We start from the raw sequence: 19,191 nt of genomic DNA, 5'->3' as shown, positions 1-19,191 counted from the left end.
TTCTAATTTGAATCGGACTAATTTGTATCTATTGTGTTCACAATTGCATTTAAGTGTAGGTCTTCTCAATGGCAATCGCTACTACGCTACGTGCTACCCGCAAAAGACGCCGAGAATACGCTGCTTTTCAAACTATGAATAGACGAAAAGTTCTACTCTATCCTGTTGCTTCTTCATGGTTTAATGTGCAACATATTTATGAGGCTTGGCAAGAAGAATGCAACATCACAGCTCGGAACATTTCCATTTGCGGAAGTTGTGGCATTTGCAACCTATCAAAAAAAGATACCCAGAACGATGGTCTTAATACCACACGCACGAAGCTAGCAAATGCAACCTTATTGCAAACAACTTCAATGCATAATCTCAAAGTGAATTGGACTTCCTGTTCTGCTTGCCTGAAAAGTTCAAGAGCAAGTAGTGTTGTCATCTTGTAACCCGACTACATACAAGCCATCCTAAACACAGATCAACTAATTGTGCAACTCCTTAGCGTCATCGATGTTACAATCAGCGTCACAAAAACAGCAACTGCGGTTGCAAAAGGCTTGCTTGATAGAAGATCACTACTCGACAATCCACTAATCTGCTGGTCGACAAAGCAAAACATGTCTCGGCCAACTTCGTTACTTGCAAACACGCCACTAGCAGCAGTGCTAGTATACAACATACAGAATAATCCAATTCTCAAGAAGTATCGGTGCATCGCTGAGCAGCCAAACAAAAGGACATCTATTTGTATTCTATCAGCATCGGCTATACAAAATATCGTAAGGGACCACTTAGAGAACAATCCATTCGAACTTATGCAACAAGCAGAAGCACAATGTGAAATTAGCATATTGCAAAATTTGTTCAGCACAAAGAGAACTGCATTTACTGCTAAAGACAAACACGAGTATGGTTCCATACAAATACGTGATACCGCTTACCTAAGCGAGCGGACAGTCAGCTTTCAATACAATGGACTTCCGTCTCATGAATCTGAAGTGCAGGATATTACATTAGAATCAGGGATATTCCCTTTCCTCTTTCCCACAGGAAAAGGAAACTACCAAGGAGAATTCGACTTCAGTGAATACATTAGAATCTGAACTTCCTTCTTTGTATACACATTGTACAAGCCATATTTGCTCATGATGTACCAATTGAAACAAGCTATCATGATTGAAAACTCCACAAACAGTACATTTTTACAAAGGGATATTGATAACTACAAATGAAAACACACCGCGGCATCTACACATGATGCAGTAAAGCATATTATTTGATACAATCTCCCAGCCACAATTCCAGGTACTCTACCATGGCATTGACAAAACTTGAGAGACCTCATAACAATGGTAGACACATGGGGACTACCACATCTGTTCTTGACATTCACTGTTGATGAGGTTTCCCACACAAGATGGCAAGAAGTCATCACAATTGAAAAACTTGCTCAAGGCTAAAACCAAGACTTCAAGTGGAATGATTGTCATGTAGAGTCTGCAGCACTGTTTCACCTTCGCTTGCACGCTTTCCTGAATAAATACATCATCAATGGAAGCAGCATACTTGGCCATGTAGAGCATCACATGGTGCGCTACGAAGTGCAAAATCGAGGCTCACTGCATGCACATGTCATATTGTGGATCTCTAACAAAGATTTGTGCCGAGTTACAAACAAGATTGCTGCGTACATACCAGCAGAATCACAAGACACCTTCACCACCGAGCTGCGAACCCTCATTACCACAAAACAGATACACAGATGCAGAGACTCTTGCAGAGTCATGGGATCAGGTAGAGTGTGCAAATACGGATTCCCGTTTGAACCACAATACAACATGACTTCAACTTTGGATGCATGTACTGCTAGATGGCTTTACTACCGCCCTAGGTATGACCATCGAAATGTTGTCCCGTACCATCCCACAATCTTGCTCTTGTGGAAGGCACACATGAATATTCAAAGAGTCACAAATTCATCTATATCGCATCACCTTCTCAAATATGCAATGAAACCAGAACCCCTTGGAAAACTGAACCTCTCCACAGACGATGCAGCAAGGCTTGGACTTCAAGGCTTGGACAAAGTAAAGCTTCAACTAATTGTAGCCTCTGTATTATCTAAACCAATATTTGCAACAGAGGCAGCAATCAACTGTTTGAAGATTCCAACCATCACAAGGAGTGAACGGGTTGAATACATCAACTCCTCTCCACCATCACTACGACAAAGGTTGTTATCTCGTAGCCAGACTATAGTCATGCATCCAATTGATTTATATTGTGCAAGGCCCCTTCATTTTGAAAAGTTGACATTCTATGGCTACAACAGAAGATACAAAATTCTAAAGCCACATGAACATACTCCTGTACTGAGTCTCTGTGATGCGTACAACAACAGCATCATAGAGAAACAACGCCTTGTCAGATTTATAGAGTATGATCCTGGCCATCAAACAGAGGGATTCTTCTTCAATGTCTTGTTGCAAAAACTTCCCTTTAGGAACAAGACAGAGCTTCTATCACCAACCAACACACTCCCTTCTTACTTCCTGGAGTGCAAAATCCGTCGGATCATTCTTGATGATGAAGACTTGGAGATGTACATAAATGAGCACACCCAACGCAATATGCTCCTCTCTGAAAATACATGACACACTTTAAACCTCATAAAACAAAAGTTCATCCTCAATCATGAGGATCAACTCACTTGTACAGTGAATGACACAGTTGAACCAGGAGTATCTCAAAGTCGTGCTACAATGCTGAAGCTACTGCAAGAGTTCGCTGAGACCAACAATGCAGCTCTGACCTCTCGACAACAAGAAATCTTCGATCGTATATCAGGCCTGAGTAATGGCCTCCATGTCATTACAGGCGATGTGGAAAAACATTCCTCATAAAATTCTTCACCTCAAGCTTCATAAAAAATAATAAGACCGTTATCCTGACTGCATCAACTGGAGCAGCGGCTGCTCGCCTTAGCAGCCTTGCAACTACAGTCCACTATCAATTCAGGATCCCTTTCTCTAAGCAACATTTCCCACAAGCAATTCATCTCACAGATGAAAGATTTGTCGCTATACATGGTGCCAACATCATTATCATAGACGAGATATCAATGCTAACGAGTACAATCTTCAATATGGTCGTTCGCCAGATAGTCAACATCACCAACGAAACACTTCTTGACCCATTCAGTCAGAAGCTCATATTGCTTTTTGGGGATTTGGCGCAACTTCCTCCAGTCTGCCATCACCAAGAGCCATTATGCCACGTTTGCAGTATACAAAACTCAACTTACATCGCTGCAGCCACTACCCACAACATGACCTTCTCAGTCGCCATGCTACAGACCCCGCTTACGTACAATTCTTGGATACGATCCGTGTCAAGCAACCAATAGAACAACAAATAGCAGAAACGCTTTCACAGTGTGTAATTAATGAAACTGAACTCCTACGAGTAATCGATGACGCTACTACACTGATATGTACTCATAGGGAAGATGTATATAAGTTCAACAACTTGATTCTGCAAAAGTCTTTCTCGGCATCTGATATTGTTGCCATTTCACTAAAGACCAATGCTCTTGACGAACCATTGCTGCAGGAATGGCTCCAAGACAAGGCATTCCATGAGATGGACAATACTACAATTGGGGCTAGATGTATGATTACAGAAAACATTAACTTGGCTATGGGTGCGGCGAATGGATCCACTTGTCATATACTTTCCTATTCATACGACTATACCGGTCAAATTGCTGCTATAGAAGTAATGCTACTTTCCACTGATACCACCATGACAATACGAAGGACTAAACATGCTACAAGAGAAATCAATTGCAAATGGTTCCACAAAAGTACATTCCCTTTGTCACTCGCGTACGCAATCACTGGACACAAATCTCAAGGAGCTACGATATCAAAGAAAGACATCCTCATTATAAAACAAGCTTTTGCCCCAGGATTGGCATGCGTCATGTTCTCTCGAGTGACAGAAAGACACCATCTCAAAATATTGAACATCCCAACCCAAGGATGTTCTGGCCAGCTAGTAGAACACTCCCCCAATGGTTAGACATTTCCTCGCTTGTTTCTAGACATTTCCTCGCTTATTTTTAGACATTTCCTCGCTTTTTTTCACAAACAAGTCCTCTAGCTCTTTCGGTCTTTCATCTCGTAAGGTGCATGGACTACACAATCAATTTTTTGACGACAGTTTTCTTGACTGCAGATTTTCTTCATAGCAAGTAACAACCTCCAGCATCGCCTCATGGACACCAATCAGGTAACCATTCCTCAAATTAATCTATTTTGTAGCTACATTTTATGCCATTCAATATGTAGAAAACTCAACCATCATATTTCTCTTTCTCTATCATTCAGATATTTGATAAATTCATCAACATCGTAGCTACCTCAAAACCAAAAAACAATTATTCTGCATACCCATCTTCAAATCAAATGCGCCTAGCAAATATGGCTGGCAAGGCTCCGAGTGCATTCATCGAAGGGTTCCGCACGACTCAACTCCTCCACTCATACATCAATAAATGCAGCAATCGAAACAAAGAATATAGAAATAACGAGCTAAAGCTGGCAACAGGTACTTCGAGCTCTTCATATTCTTGTATTGCAAACACTAAAAGTTAACAAATTTGGTTGCTTCTACAACATCTATCCTTCTTGTTCTACAGGGTTACAAAAAGAGATACTGCTATCGTTGGGCATTGACTTTGATGAGTCAAACAAACTACTACTAGACACAGAAGCCCAAGAAATACTGAACACAAAGACTGCTGGTATCACCACCTATGCAATCGAGATGCTGCACTACGGTTAAAAAATTGCCCTCGACAAATTGGTCATTCTCGACAAGAATACAGCAAGCCAGGCACTTTCCAACATGGTCAAAGAGTTTGGGAACGAATTCAAAGGGAACGAGAGAGAAATCTTAACTAATGAGAAATTCACATGGCATTTTAATAGAGACATTTTTGATGCTCGGTTCGGTCAGACAACTGATCCATTTCGAAAGCTTGAACCACTACATGGTAACCATATGCACCCCTTATAGAATATAATTATCTGATTATTATCTGATTACATACTAATTTAGCACATCACTTCAGTGCAGGACATCGACAACAAAACCAACAAGGAGATCCCCAACAACATAACAACTTCACAAGAAGAAGCAGCACGTTCCGACGCTGCTCCAACTCCCAAAAGACAACGACAGATGAAGAGAACTACATAGTTTACTCTATTAGGTGCAAAATCAATAACCATGTTTACATAGGCATGACATCCAATTTTGAAGCTAGGAAAAGAGCACGCATGACAAATCCACCAAAATGGATGAAACATGATGTGTCGTCCTTTCCCCCATTTTGTCAAAACTTTGAGTTTCATGTACTGCACAATACACATGATAGGAGCACTGCTATTGCACTGGAAGCACAAGAGATAATTACTCAAGATGCAGCGTCCACGAAAGGATACAATAATTTGAAGGGACATCCTTCAAACTGCAAGAAATACTATTATTTAAAACACCATAGAAAAATATAGCGTGCAATGAAACTTAATCTTTGTTCTGAGGTAGCAACTCTCATTCAATTTTCTCTTATGTATTCAATCACTTCTCAAGAGTCTTTTCCTCTAATATCTGTGATAATTTTTATGTTATGCTTCTCTATTATCTGTGAGACTTTCTTTATGTTGTGTTCTCTTCAGGTTATGTTCTACAATTTCTTTCTTGATATCATATTATGTTTAGCTTATGTTCTTGCTTTCCTCTACATGAACATCATCTAGCTTTCAAATTTTAGGATTCAACCGCTACATGTACTGTAGCTCAATGACTGATCAACATACTAGTCCGTCCACATTACCTAAATGTCTTGCAATAACATCAAGAGAAACAGACAATCCATTCCAGCAACCCTATGTCTAATACTTCTACAAAAAAATTATCAGCTAATAAGAGACAAATCATGTAGCAACAACTTATATATTTTACAAGAAAATTATAAATGTACAAATGCCGCACCTTGTCTTCAACATATTAAACAACACAAAACAACAACTGCATTAGGTTATAACACTTGTTCTGGACATCCACCAAGGTTGAGAATATATTATTTTTTGAAAAAAAACAAGAAAATATAGTTGCGAACTTATGCCATCTTTATTTAATTGCTTTGTTCAGTGTCTTTGTCATATAACGTTAATCATTGGCTACAACAATGTCTTTTTTTTTTCCATTTAGACTATGACAGACTTGACTACTTATCAGTTTCTTTGATTTAAATGCTTTTTCTTTTCAGTTTACAATGGGTAAGCCGATCCCAGCTGATCTGATTGAGCAGCAGCCAGAATTTGAGACTGCAATGTATAAGTTACAATATTGTCTTTACCCACATTTGCAAGAGCGGGTGCTCAGACACTACATGCATAAATGGACTGAGTTCATTCCATGGCCAATTCAACCACCTACCCCATGGCATCCACATTACATCACTTGGAACACACTCGGTAGAGAAATCACCATTGACATCACCATGCTGTCTGGTTGCTCCACAAAACACCATTGTATGTTGTTCATGCAGATTGCGGACGTGCTCGGCCTAGTCGAGACTATAGAATCGAATTACTCTAACGTGGTCCCCAACCACCTTCAGTCAGCTAAACAATTCGTTTTGCGCTATTTTCCTGTCAACCAGTTAGTCACACGCGCAACTTTGAAGATCATCTTACCGATATAGCCCTTACTTCGTGCATCAAAATCTCCCACTAATATGTGTTGTTACCTAGTCCTCCTCCTCTTCTCCACATAAGTTCTGTCCATTTCATTGTGAAGAAGTCATTGCATGCTACATTCAAAGTCTTACCAATTCTCGTTTGCTTAGTTCCGTTCTTGATTCATCAACTTTTTACCATACTATTTCCAGTGACTTACACTCACTTAGCGTAACAAGATTTGAGCAAAACAAATAATAAGCTCTCCCTGTCTCTCTCTTTTTAAAAAAAAAAAGGCTTGCCTCTCTCTCTCTCTCTCTCTCTCTCTCTCTCTCTCTCTCTCTCTCTCTCTCTCTCTCTCTCTCTCTCTCTCTCTCTCTCTCTCTCTCTCTCTCTCTCTCTCTCTCTCTCTCTCTCTCTCTCTCAGCTTTCACTTCTATTTTCTTTTTACTAATGTATACTCTTCTTCAATGCCTCGATGCGAACAAAATAGTATTTACAATGGTGCCTTTGCTCTCCATTCATTTCCATAAACATCCAGGTACCAAATCCATAAACATCCAAGCACCAAAGGGAAGCTCTCTCTAATTGCAATAGTATTCCTTGCTATTGTTTTTCAATAACTCATTCGAACACTCTCCAACTTCATGCCTTCTCCTGCAAAGCTTGGCAATCAAGGCATACTAGTTCATTTCCCCTTTTTGGCTAGAGTAAAGAGTAGCTCTCTTGGACATTTGAGTTTACTTGTTGCTCCTTCTTTTACCGTTTGAAATTGCAATGTAAGCGTCTTGAATTTGAACAATTCTAAAGGTCACAAAAACTATAATTGCAATACACTTGTTTGTCCAATATGCATATAATCTAGATCAATTCTTGAAAGATATTGGCTTTAAATCATACATACGTATTGGGTCCAAATTGAAAACTATTCATTAATTACTTTCAAAGATTCTCTTTCTCTTGAATGCTTAAAAAGCGAAACAAGCATGCTCATGCAATGTTGCACGTCAAGGAGCTTGGACACACGAGTATTCCCTCCCCCCCCCATTTCAAATCGTCCTCTGATTCGCAGCTCTCTCAGAAGAAGCTAAAAATTCCCTGCACACTCGTTGCTCTCGCCCTCCCTCGGTTGTACAACTCGAGGGGAACCTTGCCCTGCACACCATCCCGAACCAGTCTTTCTCTCTACTGCATCGAGTTTTTTGATCTGTGTGTGTGTGTGTGTGTGTGTGTGTGTGTGTGTGTGTGTGTGCGCATGCGCGTGTGTTTGTGTGTGTCCCTTGCAATCCTCTCCGCTCTCTCAAAATCTCGTAGACAGATCAGTTCTTCCTCTTGTGGCTAGGTCACGCATTGCTACTTGCAAGCTAGAGCACGATCACCATAGATTGGACACAACAAAGCACAAACACCACAGATGAAGAAGGTGGAGAACATGCAAGAGCTTCCTCCGTCTTCGTGATGATAGATGCCATTCTCTCTCTCTCTCTCTCTCTCTCTCTCTCTCTCTCTCTCTCTCTCTCTCTCTCTCTCTCTCTCTCTCCTGTGCACGTGCCATTACTTCCCTTTTTGACGCCAAACCAAAATGGAGGATCTCACGAGATTCTTCCTAATTTGACCTGCTTTTAAAATTAGAGCAACATACTTGCTTATAGAGTTCTAGTTTTTTATATCCACTTCATTTCTTGCACATTAAGAGTAGGGTCAAGTTGACTCTTTCTGTTTGGTCTATGTGGTAGCATGTTGGTGGTTATCCTCTATCTAACAGCCCTTGGTTCATGAGTTCTGTGGTTATGTGCGACTCCTGCAGGTCTTGTACATAGGTTTTCTTCTCCAGATCTAGCTTGGCTGAGGCATGCCTAGTTCTGGTGAAAACAGTCCAGATATGGTGGCACCTTGGAGAGCTTTGTGGGTGATGGGGACTATGAGCCCCGCCCCATCTATCGGCTTTATGATATGTTCCTGGCGGGATGGCTCCCTTATCACCCGATGTATGATCTTGTGATCGAGGGTGGCTCCTTGTCCAACCGGTGTTGATGAAGCTTACCGTGGGTATTCGGGTCGGGTCCGTGCCCTTGTTAGCTGGATTCTTTGAGCAAGGATTGTGGTAGCAACCATGGCTCTGTTGAGCATGGTCTTTGATGTATTCTTTTCGGTGATGCTAATACACTTCACTCACATATTGTGAGTTTTGAAAAAAAAAAAAGAGTAGTTGTCAAATATCAACAAAATTCAGCTTATGATTAAAACATAAAAATATAGTTTGACCAATGGAGTGTGGACAGAGAGGGCACTTGCATATAGCACGGGACAAAAACAATGCCAAGGACCATTGGAGACCTTTGAGAGGCAAATTATGCCAAAAATAACAAGAAAGAAAAAATCGTGAATTTCACACATTGGGTATGCACAACACGTTTGTAAAGATGGATAACATTTTGACCTCTAAAACCCATCCAAGACACATGAGAGGAGAGTCGGGAACCCCAATTTTGGATCCATTAGTTTTGAGGGAATCCAAGGAGATACCTTTGCAAAGTAAAAGCTAAATGTTTCAGAGCCAGGTGGAAGAAGGCGAAGAAGAGAGTTTTAACGTCGTATGAAACTATGCAAGAGAAAGCTTAAAGATCTAGCCGATGAGGAGACAAGAGCTTTTATGAGAGAGAGACATCTGCGTTGCTCTCAGGAAAAGACGGGCCATGCGTCAGGCATAGGGAGAAACCGATTTTCTGGTCGCGTTGATACGCATTGCATTGCCTCATTGAGGCGGGTGTGCAAACAACGAGGGGAACGGGGCAATGGCTTTGAGGATCAGGCAGCGGGCGAAGGCGGTGAACGATGAAGGAGGTGGGGCGAGCATGTAGAAGCAGGGCGGACGGGGGGGAGAGGGGGGGAGGGGGGGGAGCTGCTGTGTAAGCGGGGCTCTCAAGACGGCGATGGCGAAGCACGTCAGGACAGCGATGCCGAGGGAAGAGAGAGGAGAGAGAGGCATGCAATTTTAGCTTTTGGGGATGGACGGAGGAAGGCATCTCGCCAGATTCGGTTTAAAAGGACTGTGGACCCAGTAGGAGATATACTTGCTGAGTTTTTGAAAGCAGGAGATTTCTGCTTGCATTTGTATTGCAAAATAAATGTTTGTGTGATTTGTTAGTCTGAAACACTCAAGGAGTATATTCGTGGTCGAAAAACCACTATAGTTTGGGAAATTCCAAAGATCACGATTACCGCAGTTACAACAAAATGGGCTAACTTTGACTTCACATCCTGTATGTCAACATCTGTGTTTGGGAAAAATTATTTTTCCAAACATACAAAATTCCTTTCCTTGATTCTGTCAAGAGGAAATCTCAAAAAATTAGGTTATTTTTCCAAGGTTTTACACTATTTTTGTCTAGTTCGGGGTGGAATTTCTCCTTTTCCCTTTGCCCTCAATCGGCATCTTTGAAATTGAAAACGGCACGATATTAAGTTGAAACACATTTTTCTGGAACACTGGTTGGCATCATATGAAGTCTTTGGGTGACATACGGAATCATTTGAGTAAACAAAATTTCAAGTTAAACCCAAGTAAAGGGAACCATACTAGAAGCTTAAACTTGGGATTTTGAAGGTTAAAACAATGCCAAATCTTAAGTCTAGAAGGATGGTATAGTTAGTAGCTTGAAATCTTAGTATTGCAAAATACCCCAATTTTTATTGCACCTCCACATAGTGGTATACTTTTTCTTAGCCTAATTGTAAGCATCATAAGGTGTCCAACGAAATATACCTCAAGGCTCAACTACATATGCACAGGAAGTGCTATGATGTGAGGAATTAGAAAATGTAGATGATGGTTAAAACAATCTCTCCAAGGCTTTTAGGCCATAAGTCAAACAGGAGCAAATCTTTCATATTACAAGTGGTTATTAGCAAAGCATGATTGCAAATGTATACATAGAGTAGCGAGTGCAACTTTTAATACATGCACATATTGTTTCCCTTATTGAGGGCTAGCATAAGAGCTCATCAACAACTTCTTGTGCCTTGCCAACGAGTGCTAGCTCAGTTGATAGAGCAAGAGCCTCTTGTGTCTAACGTCTTCAGTTCAACCCCCCTTGAGAGCTTATGTGACATGTAACCCTTAAGGCATGTTCCCCTAGTCCATATCATGGGATGGCCAACCTTATCCGGTTGCGATGCTGCTGCTCTTGGGTCTAAGGTCTTGGGTTCAAACCTCCTTGAAAACTTATGTGACATGTAGCCTTTAAAGGTTGTTCCCTTGGTCCATATAATGGGATGGCTAACTTTATCCGGTTGGGATGCTTCTCCTCATGGAATTCGGTGTGTGAGTTGTAATTTGAAGTTCTTACTCTCTCTTTTTTTTTAAAAAAAAACTTCTTGTGCCTTCAAAAGTAAAAGTAGGCCCAGCCAATTTTCGGTTTGGGGTTTATTAAGGGGAATAAGGGGAGATTTTGCGATGTTTTTGAGGGAAAAGTTGAAAATAAAGGTAGCTAAACGTGGGATATTTTTACTTTGAATAGGAAAATGCTGAGGAGTGAACATCTGTACTTTCCTTGCAAAGAAAATGAAAAGTAGATGGGACGTGTGGAGATCCCAAGGTCGAGAGGATGGGTCTTTTAAAGATTAAAGATTTCTTTGCTCCTGTAAAATTGTGTTGTAAATTTATTGACGTGTGGAGATCTTTGTATGCATGGGCGAGGTATTTTCTGCATCAGAATATGAGCGAGAGTGGTTTTAGATGACGATGCGGGTAGCGGTAGTCTAGAGCATGTTGTCAGACGATGGGAGGAGGGAAGGACGCAGGTGAGAAAGAATGGAGGATGGATAGGTCTGTTGCTGTCAATGACGTGCAATTTGGCATCCGCCTTATACTCATCTGCAACGAATAGCTGTAAGCGGATGTATGTGTTTGCAGGCGTAACGAATGTGTGTTTATGCAAGGCTAGTGTTGGATTTTTTTTTTGCATCAGGGCGATGAATGTGAGAGAGAGAGAGAGAGAGAGAGAGAGAGAATTTTGTGCCATGTCCTCTTTGTGTCTTTGTGGCATCATGAAACGCAGATGCAGCACGGGAGTGACCGAGGCGTTGTGGAGAGCAAGGGATCGAGGGTAGGAAAGTACAACGAAGCAGGGGAGGGAAGACAACTGAGGATCTCTCAGCGCAAGATTTTTGACATGGGGACAGATGGAGTGACCCGGGAGCAGCGTGGTGAGCAGTTTGCTGTCAGGAGGACCATCAAGGGTGATGCAGACGGGAGGAAAGCCATGCGCAAGGGGAGCGTGGGAACCAAGGACAAAGGGGGTATTCTAGTTTTACCAAAGGTTGTGAGACAGAAGATCGCTTAATTAATGAAAAAGTGAACGTTGACCCACTAAAAGTAGGTGGGCACCATCGTGCTTGGCAAGCATGGCATTATTTTTCACAAAAGAACCTCTCACTAGAAAGCATTTGCAACGGCAAAGGTTAACTATGGGCGGCTTCACAAACGTCCGCCCATTCACTTTGGACAAAGAGAACAACCAATGTTGTGCTGCCACGTAAGACATGGGTGCATGAGTTTGATTCACACACAAATTGGAAGGGCGGGAGGTGGCAGCCCCGTCATGCCCATCTTGCATCTTTTCATGGATGGCACCCCCCCCCCCTCGCCCAAAGGATGGGCGCTGCTTACATTGCAGCTTTTTGGCAAAAGTAAGGTGGGAGAATTGATCTCTAGAGGATACGTCCACGTGTCATACGGTCTAACTAATCCATCCAATCACTTTTCATGTTGCATGTCCACGGGGTGTTCTTTATGTGTGAATGAACCGTCGCCCATCCATTCGGCCTGCAGCTTTTTGGGCCGCCCATTGCCATCCAGTGGCGGGATGGGCGCAGCCCCCTTTGTGAAGCCACTCTATGTTAGACGATCTCAACAAAAAGATGCTTTTGAATTTGGGCTCCACCAAAAATGGATGAGTTGTTTCAACGAAGCAGTGTTCGAGAAAAATGTGTCTCAGCTTAATATCGTGCCGTTTTCAATTTCAAAAATGCCGGTTAAGGGCAAGGGGAAAAGGAAAAATTGCACCCCAAAATAGAGAAAATCAGTGTAAATACCCAAAAAACTGAGCTTTTTTCTAAAATTTCCTCTTGATAAAATCAAGAAAAGGAATTTTGTATGTTTGGAAAAAACGATTTTTCCCGAACACTGCAGCAAAGCCACTTTCCTCTTTTGTTTTTGATGGTGAAGAAGCAACTAGTTCATGCCAGATGAAACTGCAAGCTTCCACCGTCCACCTCAACCAGGGTTGATTTTTGACGACCACCCTTGCCCTTCAAATTTTCAAGATTCAATGATTTTCAGAGCATTTTAGTGTACTAGGGTACCCCCACACGAGAGGGGGTAATTGTTATTGGATTACCCCTCCTCCTTCGCATAACTACACCTCTTTGAGGTGCAGTTGGATTTTGCAAAGGTTACCCCCTCTTCCCTTTTCGTGTGTTCTTGTGCACATGTCAAATCAAAAAAATAAGTGTCTTGTCTTACAAATTACCCCCTCCCGTGTGTGGGGCCTCTTATTTGCAAGGTAGGTAGCTCACACTTTCAGAAGCAACCGTGACCTCAACCGTTGTGCCAAATGTTATAGGGAAAATTACCAAAATACCCCTCTAAATTTGAGGAAATTCCCAAAATACCCCTCAAATTTCAAAAATTCCCAAAATGCCCCTGTATCTATTTTGGTTGGATTGTTCAAGATTTTCTAATCTTCATTCGTTTTTGACAATTGAGGTCCGTTTTTGAGTGCTCAGCATGTAATTTGTCACCAGTTACAATCGCAAAAAAGACAATTATGTCTAAAAATAATGAAGCAATTCATCTCCAAAGCCTACATAACCGACTCAAATTGTAGTTTTAGCATCTTGTACGATAGACAATCACTCTTCTTGTGAAGACCTACAAAAAAAAATTATTCTTTGAGAAATTTACTCTCACAACCAAGGGTATTTTGGGAATTTTTAAAATTTGAGGGGTATTTTGGGAATTTCCTCAAATTAGAGGGGTATTTTGGTAATTTTCCCAATGTTATATTTGCTTGCAAGCATGGGTTAAAGGCACACCTTTTGGTTGAAATACGGTGTGAAAGTGCCTGCCGGTGGTGCAGCGCGTCTCTCATACCGATATGCGTGGCAGGAGAAAGTTGGCAGTATGATCGAGTGCGTGGCATGCTACGATTGGCCAAGAAAGCTCCCTTTGGACTTTAAATGCAAAGGCACTTTTTGAAGAGTCGAAAGGGGGTTGACCCGTGACGAACGGGGCTCTGAGTCTTAGTCTCCTCTCCAGAATCCAGATCGAGTCCGCTCCGGAGTCCGGACCTCGTCCAAAGCAGGAAGAGGGCCAGCCTCCAGGGCTCTCTCTCTCTCTCTCTCCTCAGTCGGACTCGGACTCGGACTCGGGCCCCTCCCCCGGCCCACATACACGCACACGCAGTCACACACAACACGCACACGCACCCCCCCCCCCAAACACATACGAGGTCGCGAACATACATAAAAACCCATTTTGCATCAACCTGATCCCCTCATTCTCTTCTCTCTCTCCTCTCTCTCTCTCTCTCTCTCAAAATCTGTCCCTCTTACCCCCCTCCACCTCCTCTTCTGCCTCAGGAGTCATCAGCCCCTGCTCTTCTCCCTCATCCCCTGCATCTTTCCCTTTCCCTCAGCAGTTCACATCCATGTCCCTGGCAAACCCCCTCCCTCCATCCTCTCCAGCCCCCTTCTTAAACATCAGGATCAGCTCAGCAGATCATCAAGATCATGTAATGCACTCCCCTTTCTCTCGTGGGCTCTCCTCTTCTTCGTCTTCGTCTCCTCGTGTTTCCATCTCCCCTGCTCCACTTGCTCCTCATAACCGCAGTACTGTGTTTGGAGATCTTTTCTCACCGCGGTCGAAGCTCTACAGTACTGCCCACATCCCAGCTCTAACCAAGGCACTCTCCTCTCCACGGTCGCTGTCGAGTTTCGGATTTGATGCTCGCAAAGCAGCCAAGGAAAACAGGGAAAATGCTTGCGGATCACAAAAGAGTGGAAGCTCAAACAGGGCCGAGAGGAAACGACCTGCTAGGTTAGCCATTCCAGAATCTGCAAGATTGGCATCACTTGGAAAAGCCAAGCAGTTTGTACTACCTGAGCAGGGCTCTGACACTTATCAACATGAGGTTGAGCTCTTTGCAGTCGCAGCAAAGAGAGGCCGAAAGGAGCGGATGGAAGATTCTTACACAGCTGCTACAAATTTTCATGGAAACCCGAAGCAGGTACTTTCTGCTCATTGCATGCACATGCACATGTGGACTGCTGGCATTTGAAAGAGATTGCAAGTAATGTGGCAGGAAAGCTATGCAAGCAATTCGACTCATCTGTGCGCACATTGATATGTTTGTATGTGCATCAGCATCTCTAGCATGTGCTTGTGTTTCTACACATGCTGATGATCTCAGTGGCTTAAACTTAAGTACCAATCTTTGCCTTCTATCTTTCAAATTGTTGAAACAGTCTTTTCATGCATTGAGCAGGCTTTCTTTGGGGTGTTTGATGGGCACGGTGGAAAGCATGCAGCGGAGTTTGCAGCTGCAAACCTAAGCCGGCATGTATCGGCAGCACTACAACATCAGAAGGATGCAAAGACATGCACAGAAGATGCACTGCTCAATGCTTACAGGAATACCGATGCAGAGTTTCTCAATCAGGTATGTGGATGGTGTCGATAGGGCATGTGTTCTATGGTGGGAATGTTTGAGTGCACTTCTAAGAGTATGTGCTTTGCATTGCAGCGTTTGAGTAGCGGAGCATGTGCTGTCTCCGTGTTGTTGAATGAAGGGGAGATGGTGGTTGCCAATACTGGTGATTGCAAGGTAGTACTGTGCAGGGGCGGGAAGGCGGAGTCTCTTTCCACCCTCCATCGAGCCAGCAATGAAGTGGAAAGGCAGAGAATAGAGGATTTGGTGAGCTTACTTTTCTTACTTTGGACATAGGATGTGCGTCATCTTTAGCAAGTGGGGGCATTAGACTCTGTTTACACATAGTGAGGATATGTTATCATGTGCGTAGGACTGACGCACCCACTCAATCACAGCCATTTAACCTGAAAAGGCTGATCATTTTTATGATGTATGAAACAGGGAGGTTTTGTGGACTGCTACAATGGAACATGGAGGTTGCAAGGCACATTAGCAGTAACTAGGGGCTTTGGAGACGCACACTTGAAAAGCTGGGTTTCTGCAGAGCCAGCAACCATGAGGAAAGAGATCACGAGCGACTGCGAATTTTTGATATTAGCTTCTGATGGATTATGGGATCAGGTGAGAATTTGATTCGGTAATCGAGTGAAGTTTTATGTTTATCTGTATTTCATATAGAGAATTCAGCCTGAATTTTGTCAAATTGTCTGTTTTGTTGCCCAGATGAGTGACCAAGAAGTGGTTGATTGTGCAAGAAGCATCCTAATGGAAGCAGACAAAGATAATATCTTGAGACCAATCTCCAAAAATATCCCATCAGCCACCCAGCTTTCTTATGTCAACAACAAAGAAGTCACATTGCAAGGCTCTCCCAGCAAGACAAATGCATGTAATGAGCTCATTCGGATTGCATGCCATCGAGGCAACCGAGATGACATCACTGTGATGATTGTGCCTTTGAAGACTTTCGCCATACCCGAGTGTTAAAAGGTCCACAAGGGCAAAGAGCCTTTGTGGATAGCTAGCTCGGCCGGGTAGCAGAGATCTTGCAAGCATAGATGTTACAAGTTCTCTATTTTTTGTATCTCCTTTTTGCTTGAAGGGATTCAAAAATCAATTTTGGGTGGCCCTTGGAGCCCCAGACAAGCAATTGTACATAATAGATCTCTGAGCTTCACCCAATGAGAAATAAAATAATACATCCCAAATTATACCTTGTTCATAAGCATTTTTGGCATTTCAGCCTGCTGTCCTCCTTTTTCTCCCTGTCTTGAATACCAGGTCTTGGTGGATCTTTGAGGTCACTTGTGGATCATTCTTTATAGTTGCAGAAAAATGTCGCCCCTCGCGGTACTTTGTATGTTCCAAAATTGCTGATATTGGCATGATTGTGTAGTCACTTCAGAAGGGGACTCCTTATCCCTTGCATGCTTTTTCTCAAGGCAAGCCGAATTTAGCTGCTATTATTGCAAATAAAGAGCCTAGATACATGTATGCTTGGATTTGCAAGTCATTGTCACTCCTCTCATCGCTTCTACCTTGCCCTCCTCCAAGCTCTTGAACCATCCTCCTCCAGAGCACTAACGGGCCCATCCACAAAATATGTGATATCCAATTGCTATTCTGTAGGACTTTATTAATCACTAGTACAGCCGGCCACCTTCGGCGGCCTCTCTCTCTCTCCCCTCTCCCTCTTTATGGTGTGCAAAGGGACTTTCTTAGTTTTGGACTTTAGCCTTCAGGTTGCAGATTGCGGCACGTGTAAAGGGCTCCCCCTTCCGCCATATTATGTTAGTAGATGCATGCATATGAAGTGGTGATGAACTTGTTTGCATTGTAAGATGTTTGCCTATTTCATATCTATCTTGGTATGCTTATGCTTCCTTAGGCATTTCTAGTGGTCATCCCTTCACATAATTTGACTACTTCCTTCATGTGTAGCCTCACATATATTGAATTTTTGAAATGGATTCATGGTATTTCAAGTCCACAGTATTGTTGAAGCAAGTGCCAGGATTGCCTGGACCCCAATTGATATCACAGGTCCAAGGCATACAGATCTGTTGTTTCTTTTCACGATTTGGTCTGATATCGCAAGATAAAAGTATACATTTTTTTTCTGTTTTTTTACCTTGATTATGGAACATCGATTTGGAGAAAGGAGCCACGTTAGCTATGCCATGTGGCTAGAAATGGTTGGCTTCTTTAAATAAAGGCAAGAAGATCATAGCGTTAAAAAATATACATGCGTGAGAGAGAGAGAGAGAGAGAGGGAGAGAGGAGCGCTGCAACAATTGACAGCGCAGAGAGAGAGAGAGAGAGAGAGAGAGAGAGAGAGAGAGGCAATCGAGGTACTTCCGCCATCGCCATTGGAAACGGCGTCTCTTGGAATCCACTGATTTCGGGCACAACAGGAGCAGGGACAAAAAGCTTTAGGCTGTTTTCAGCATATGCAAAGTGATGGCCTTTGTCCAAATGAAACCACCTATGCGTGCATCTTGAAGGCATGGAGGGCCAGGTAGCTCTGCGCTGTTTTCAGCAGATGCAAAGTGATGGCCTTTGTCCACATGAAATCACCTATGCGTGCATCTTGAAGGCATGGAGGGCCAGGTAGCTCTATGCTGTTTTCAGAGATGCAAAGAGAGAAAATGCAATCACCTACATGTGCAGCTTGAAGGCATCTCACATCATGCAAGATGTTGGTGCCGGCAAAAGAGTTCACGATGATATTGTTATTCAGAGGTTGTTGACAAAAAACTTGGTGCTTGGCACTGCCTTGTCTATGTGTGGTCGATATGTATGCCAAATGTGGTGCACTTCAAAAAGCAAAGAAAGTGCTTGAGGAGCTTCCTATCCGGAACGTCTTCTCTTGGAGTGCATTGATTGCGGGATATGCACAACAGGAGGTAAAGAGAGAAAATGCAATCACCTACACGTGCAGCTTGAAGGCGTCTCGCATCATGCAAGATGTTGGTTACGGCAAAAGAGTTCACGATGATATTGTTATTCAGAGGTTGTTAACAAAAAACTTGGTGCTTAGAACTGCCTTGTCTATGTGTGATCGATATGTATGCCAAATGTGGTGCTCTTCAAAAAGCATAGAAAGTGCTTGAGGAGCTTCCTATCCGGAACTTCTTCTCTTGGAGTGCATTGATTGCGGAATATGCACAACAGGAGCAGGGCCAGAAATCTTACCAATGCAGCAGCAGCAGGATACATTTGCGATAGTAAATAACATATACTTAGCTAGCACATTAATCAGTATGTATATCAAGCGTGGTCTACTTGTCCTTGACGAGCTGTTGTGCTTCAAAACTGCTTGATATGTAGTTCACGATGATATTGTTATTCAGGGGTCGTTGACAAAAAACTTCGTGCTTGGCACTGCCTTGCCTTTGTGTGGTCGATATGTATGCCAAATGTGGTACACTTCAAAAAGCACAGAGAGTGCTTGAGGAGCTTCCTATCCGCAACGTCGTCTCTTGGAGTGCATTGATTGCTGGATATGCACACAAGGAGCAGGGCCAGAAATCTTACCAAGGCAGCAACAACAGAATACATTTGTGATAGTAAATAACACATACTAAGCCAACACATTAATTAGTATGAATATCAAGCTTGGTCTACTTGTCCGGGCGTAATAAGTCCTTGACGAGCTGTTGAGCTTGGCAGTGCTTGATATGTATGCCAAATGTGGTGGAATTCAGTAGCACCTTGAGGAGCTTACTGTTTGAAAT

The 19,191-nt window shown here is 42.7% G+C and overlaps 1 protein-coding gene and 1 pseudogene across 1 annotated transcript; both read left to right on the top strand.

Moving 5' to 3' along the window:
• The first annotated feature begins 2,753 nt into the window (after positions 1–2,753).
• Positions 2,754–5,256, top strand: LOC147425997 (uncharacterized; annotated as a pseudogene).
• A 9,064-nt stretch (positions 5,257–14,320) lies between these two features.
• Positions 14,321–16,671, top strand: LOC147425996 (putative protein phosphatase 2C 25). Its single transcript, XM_086497975.1, has 5 exons — positions 14,321–15,031; positions 15,290–15,463; positions 15,548–15,718; positions 15,896–16,075; positions 16,178–16,671. Exons 1-5 carry the CDS (start codon positions 14,453–14,455, stop codon positions 16,439–16,441), a joined length of 1,368 nt encoding a protein of 455 aa, XP_086354101.1. The 5' UTR covers positions 14,321–14,452; the 3' UTR covers positions 16,442–16,671.
• Positions 16,672–19,191: the final 2,520 nt, after the last annotated feature.

This window comes from Adiantum capillus-veneris, chromosome 24 (assembly GCF_014529385.1).
Source record: "Adiantum capillus-veneris isolate H3 chromosome 24, ASM1452938v2, whole genome shotgun sequence".
Lineage (NCBI taxonomy): Eukaryota > Viridiplantae > Streptophyta > Polypodiopsida > Polypodiales > Pteridaceae > Adiantum > Adiantum capillus-veneris.
Note: the sequence above shows the minus strand (reverse complement) of the source record. Positions and strands in the feature narration are given on the sequence as shown.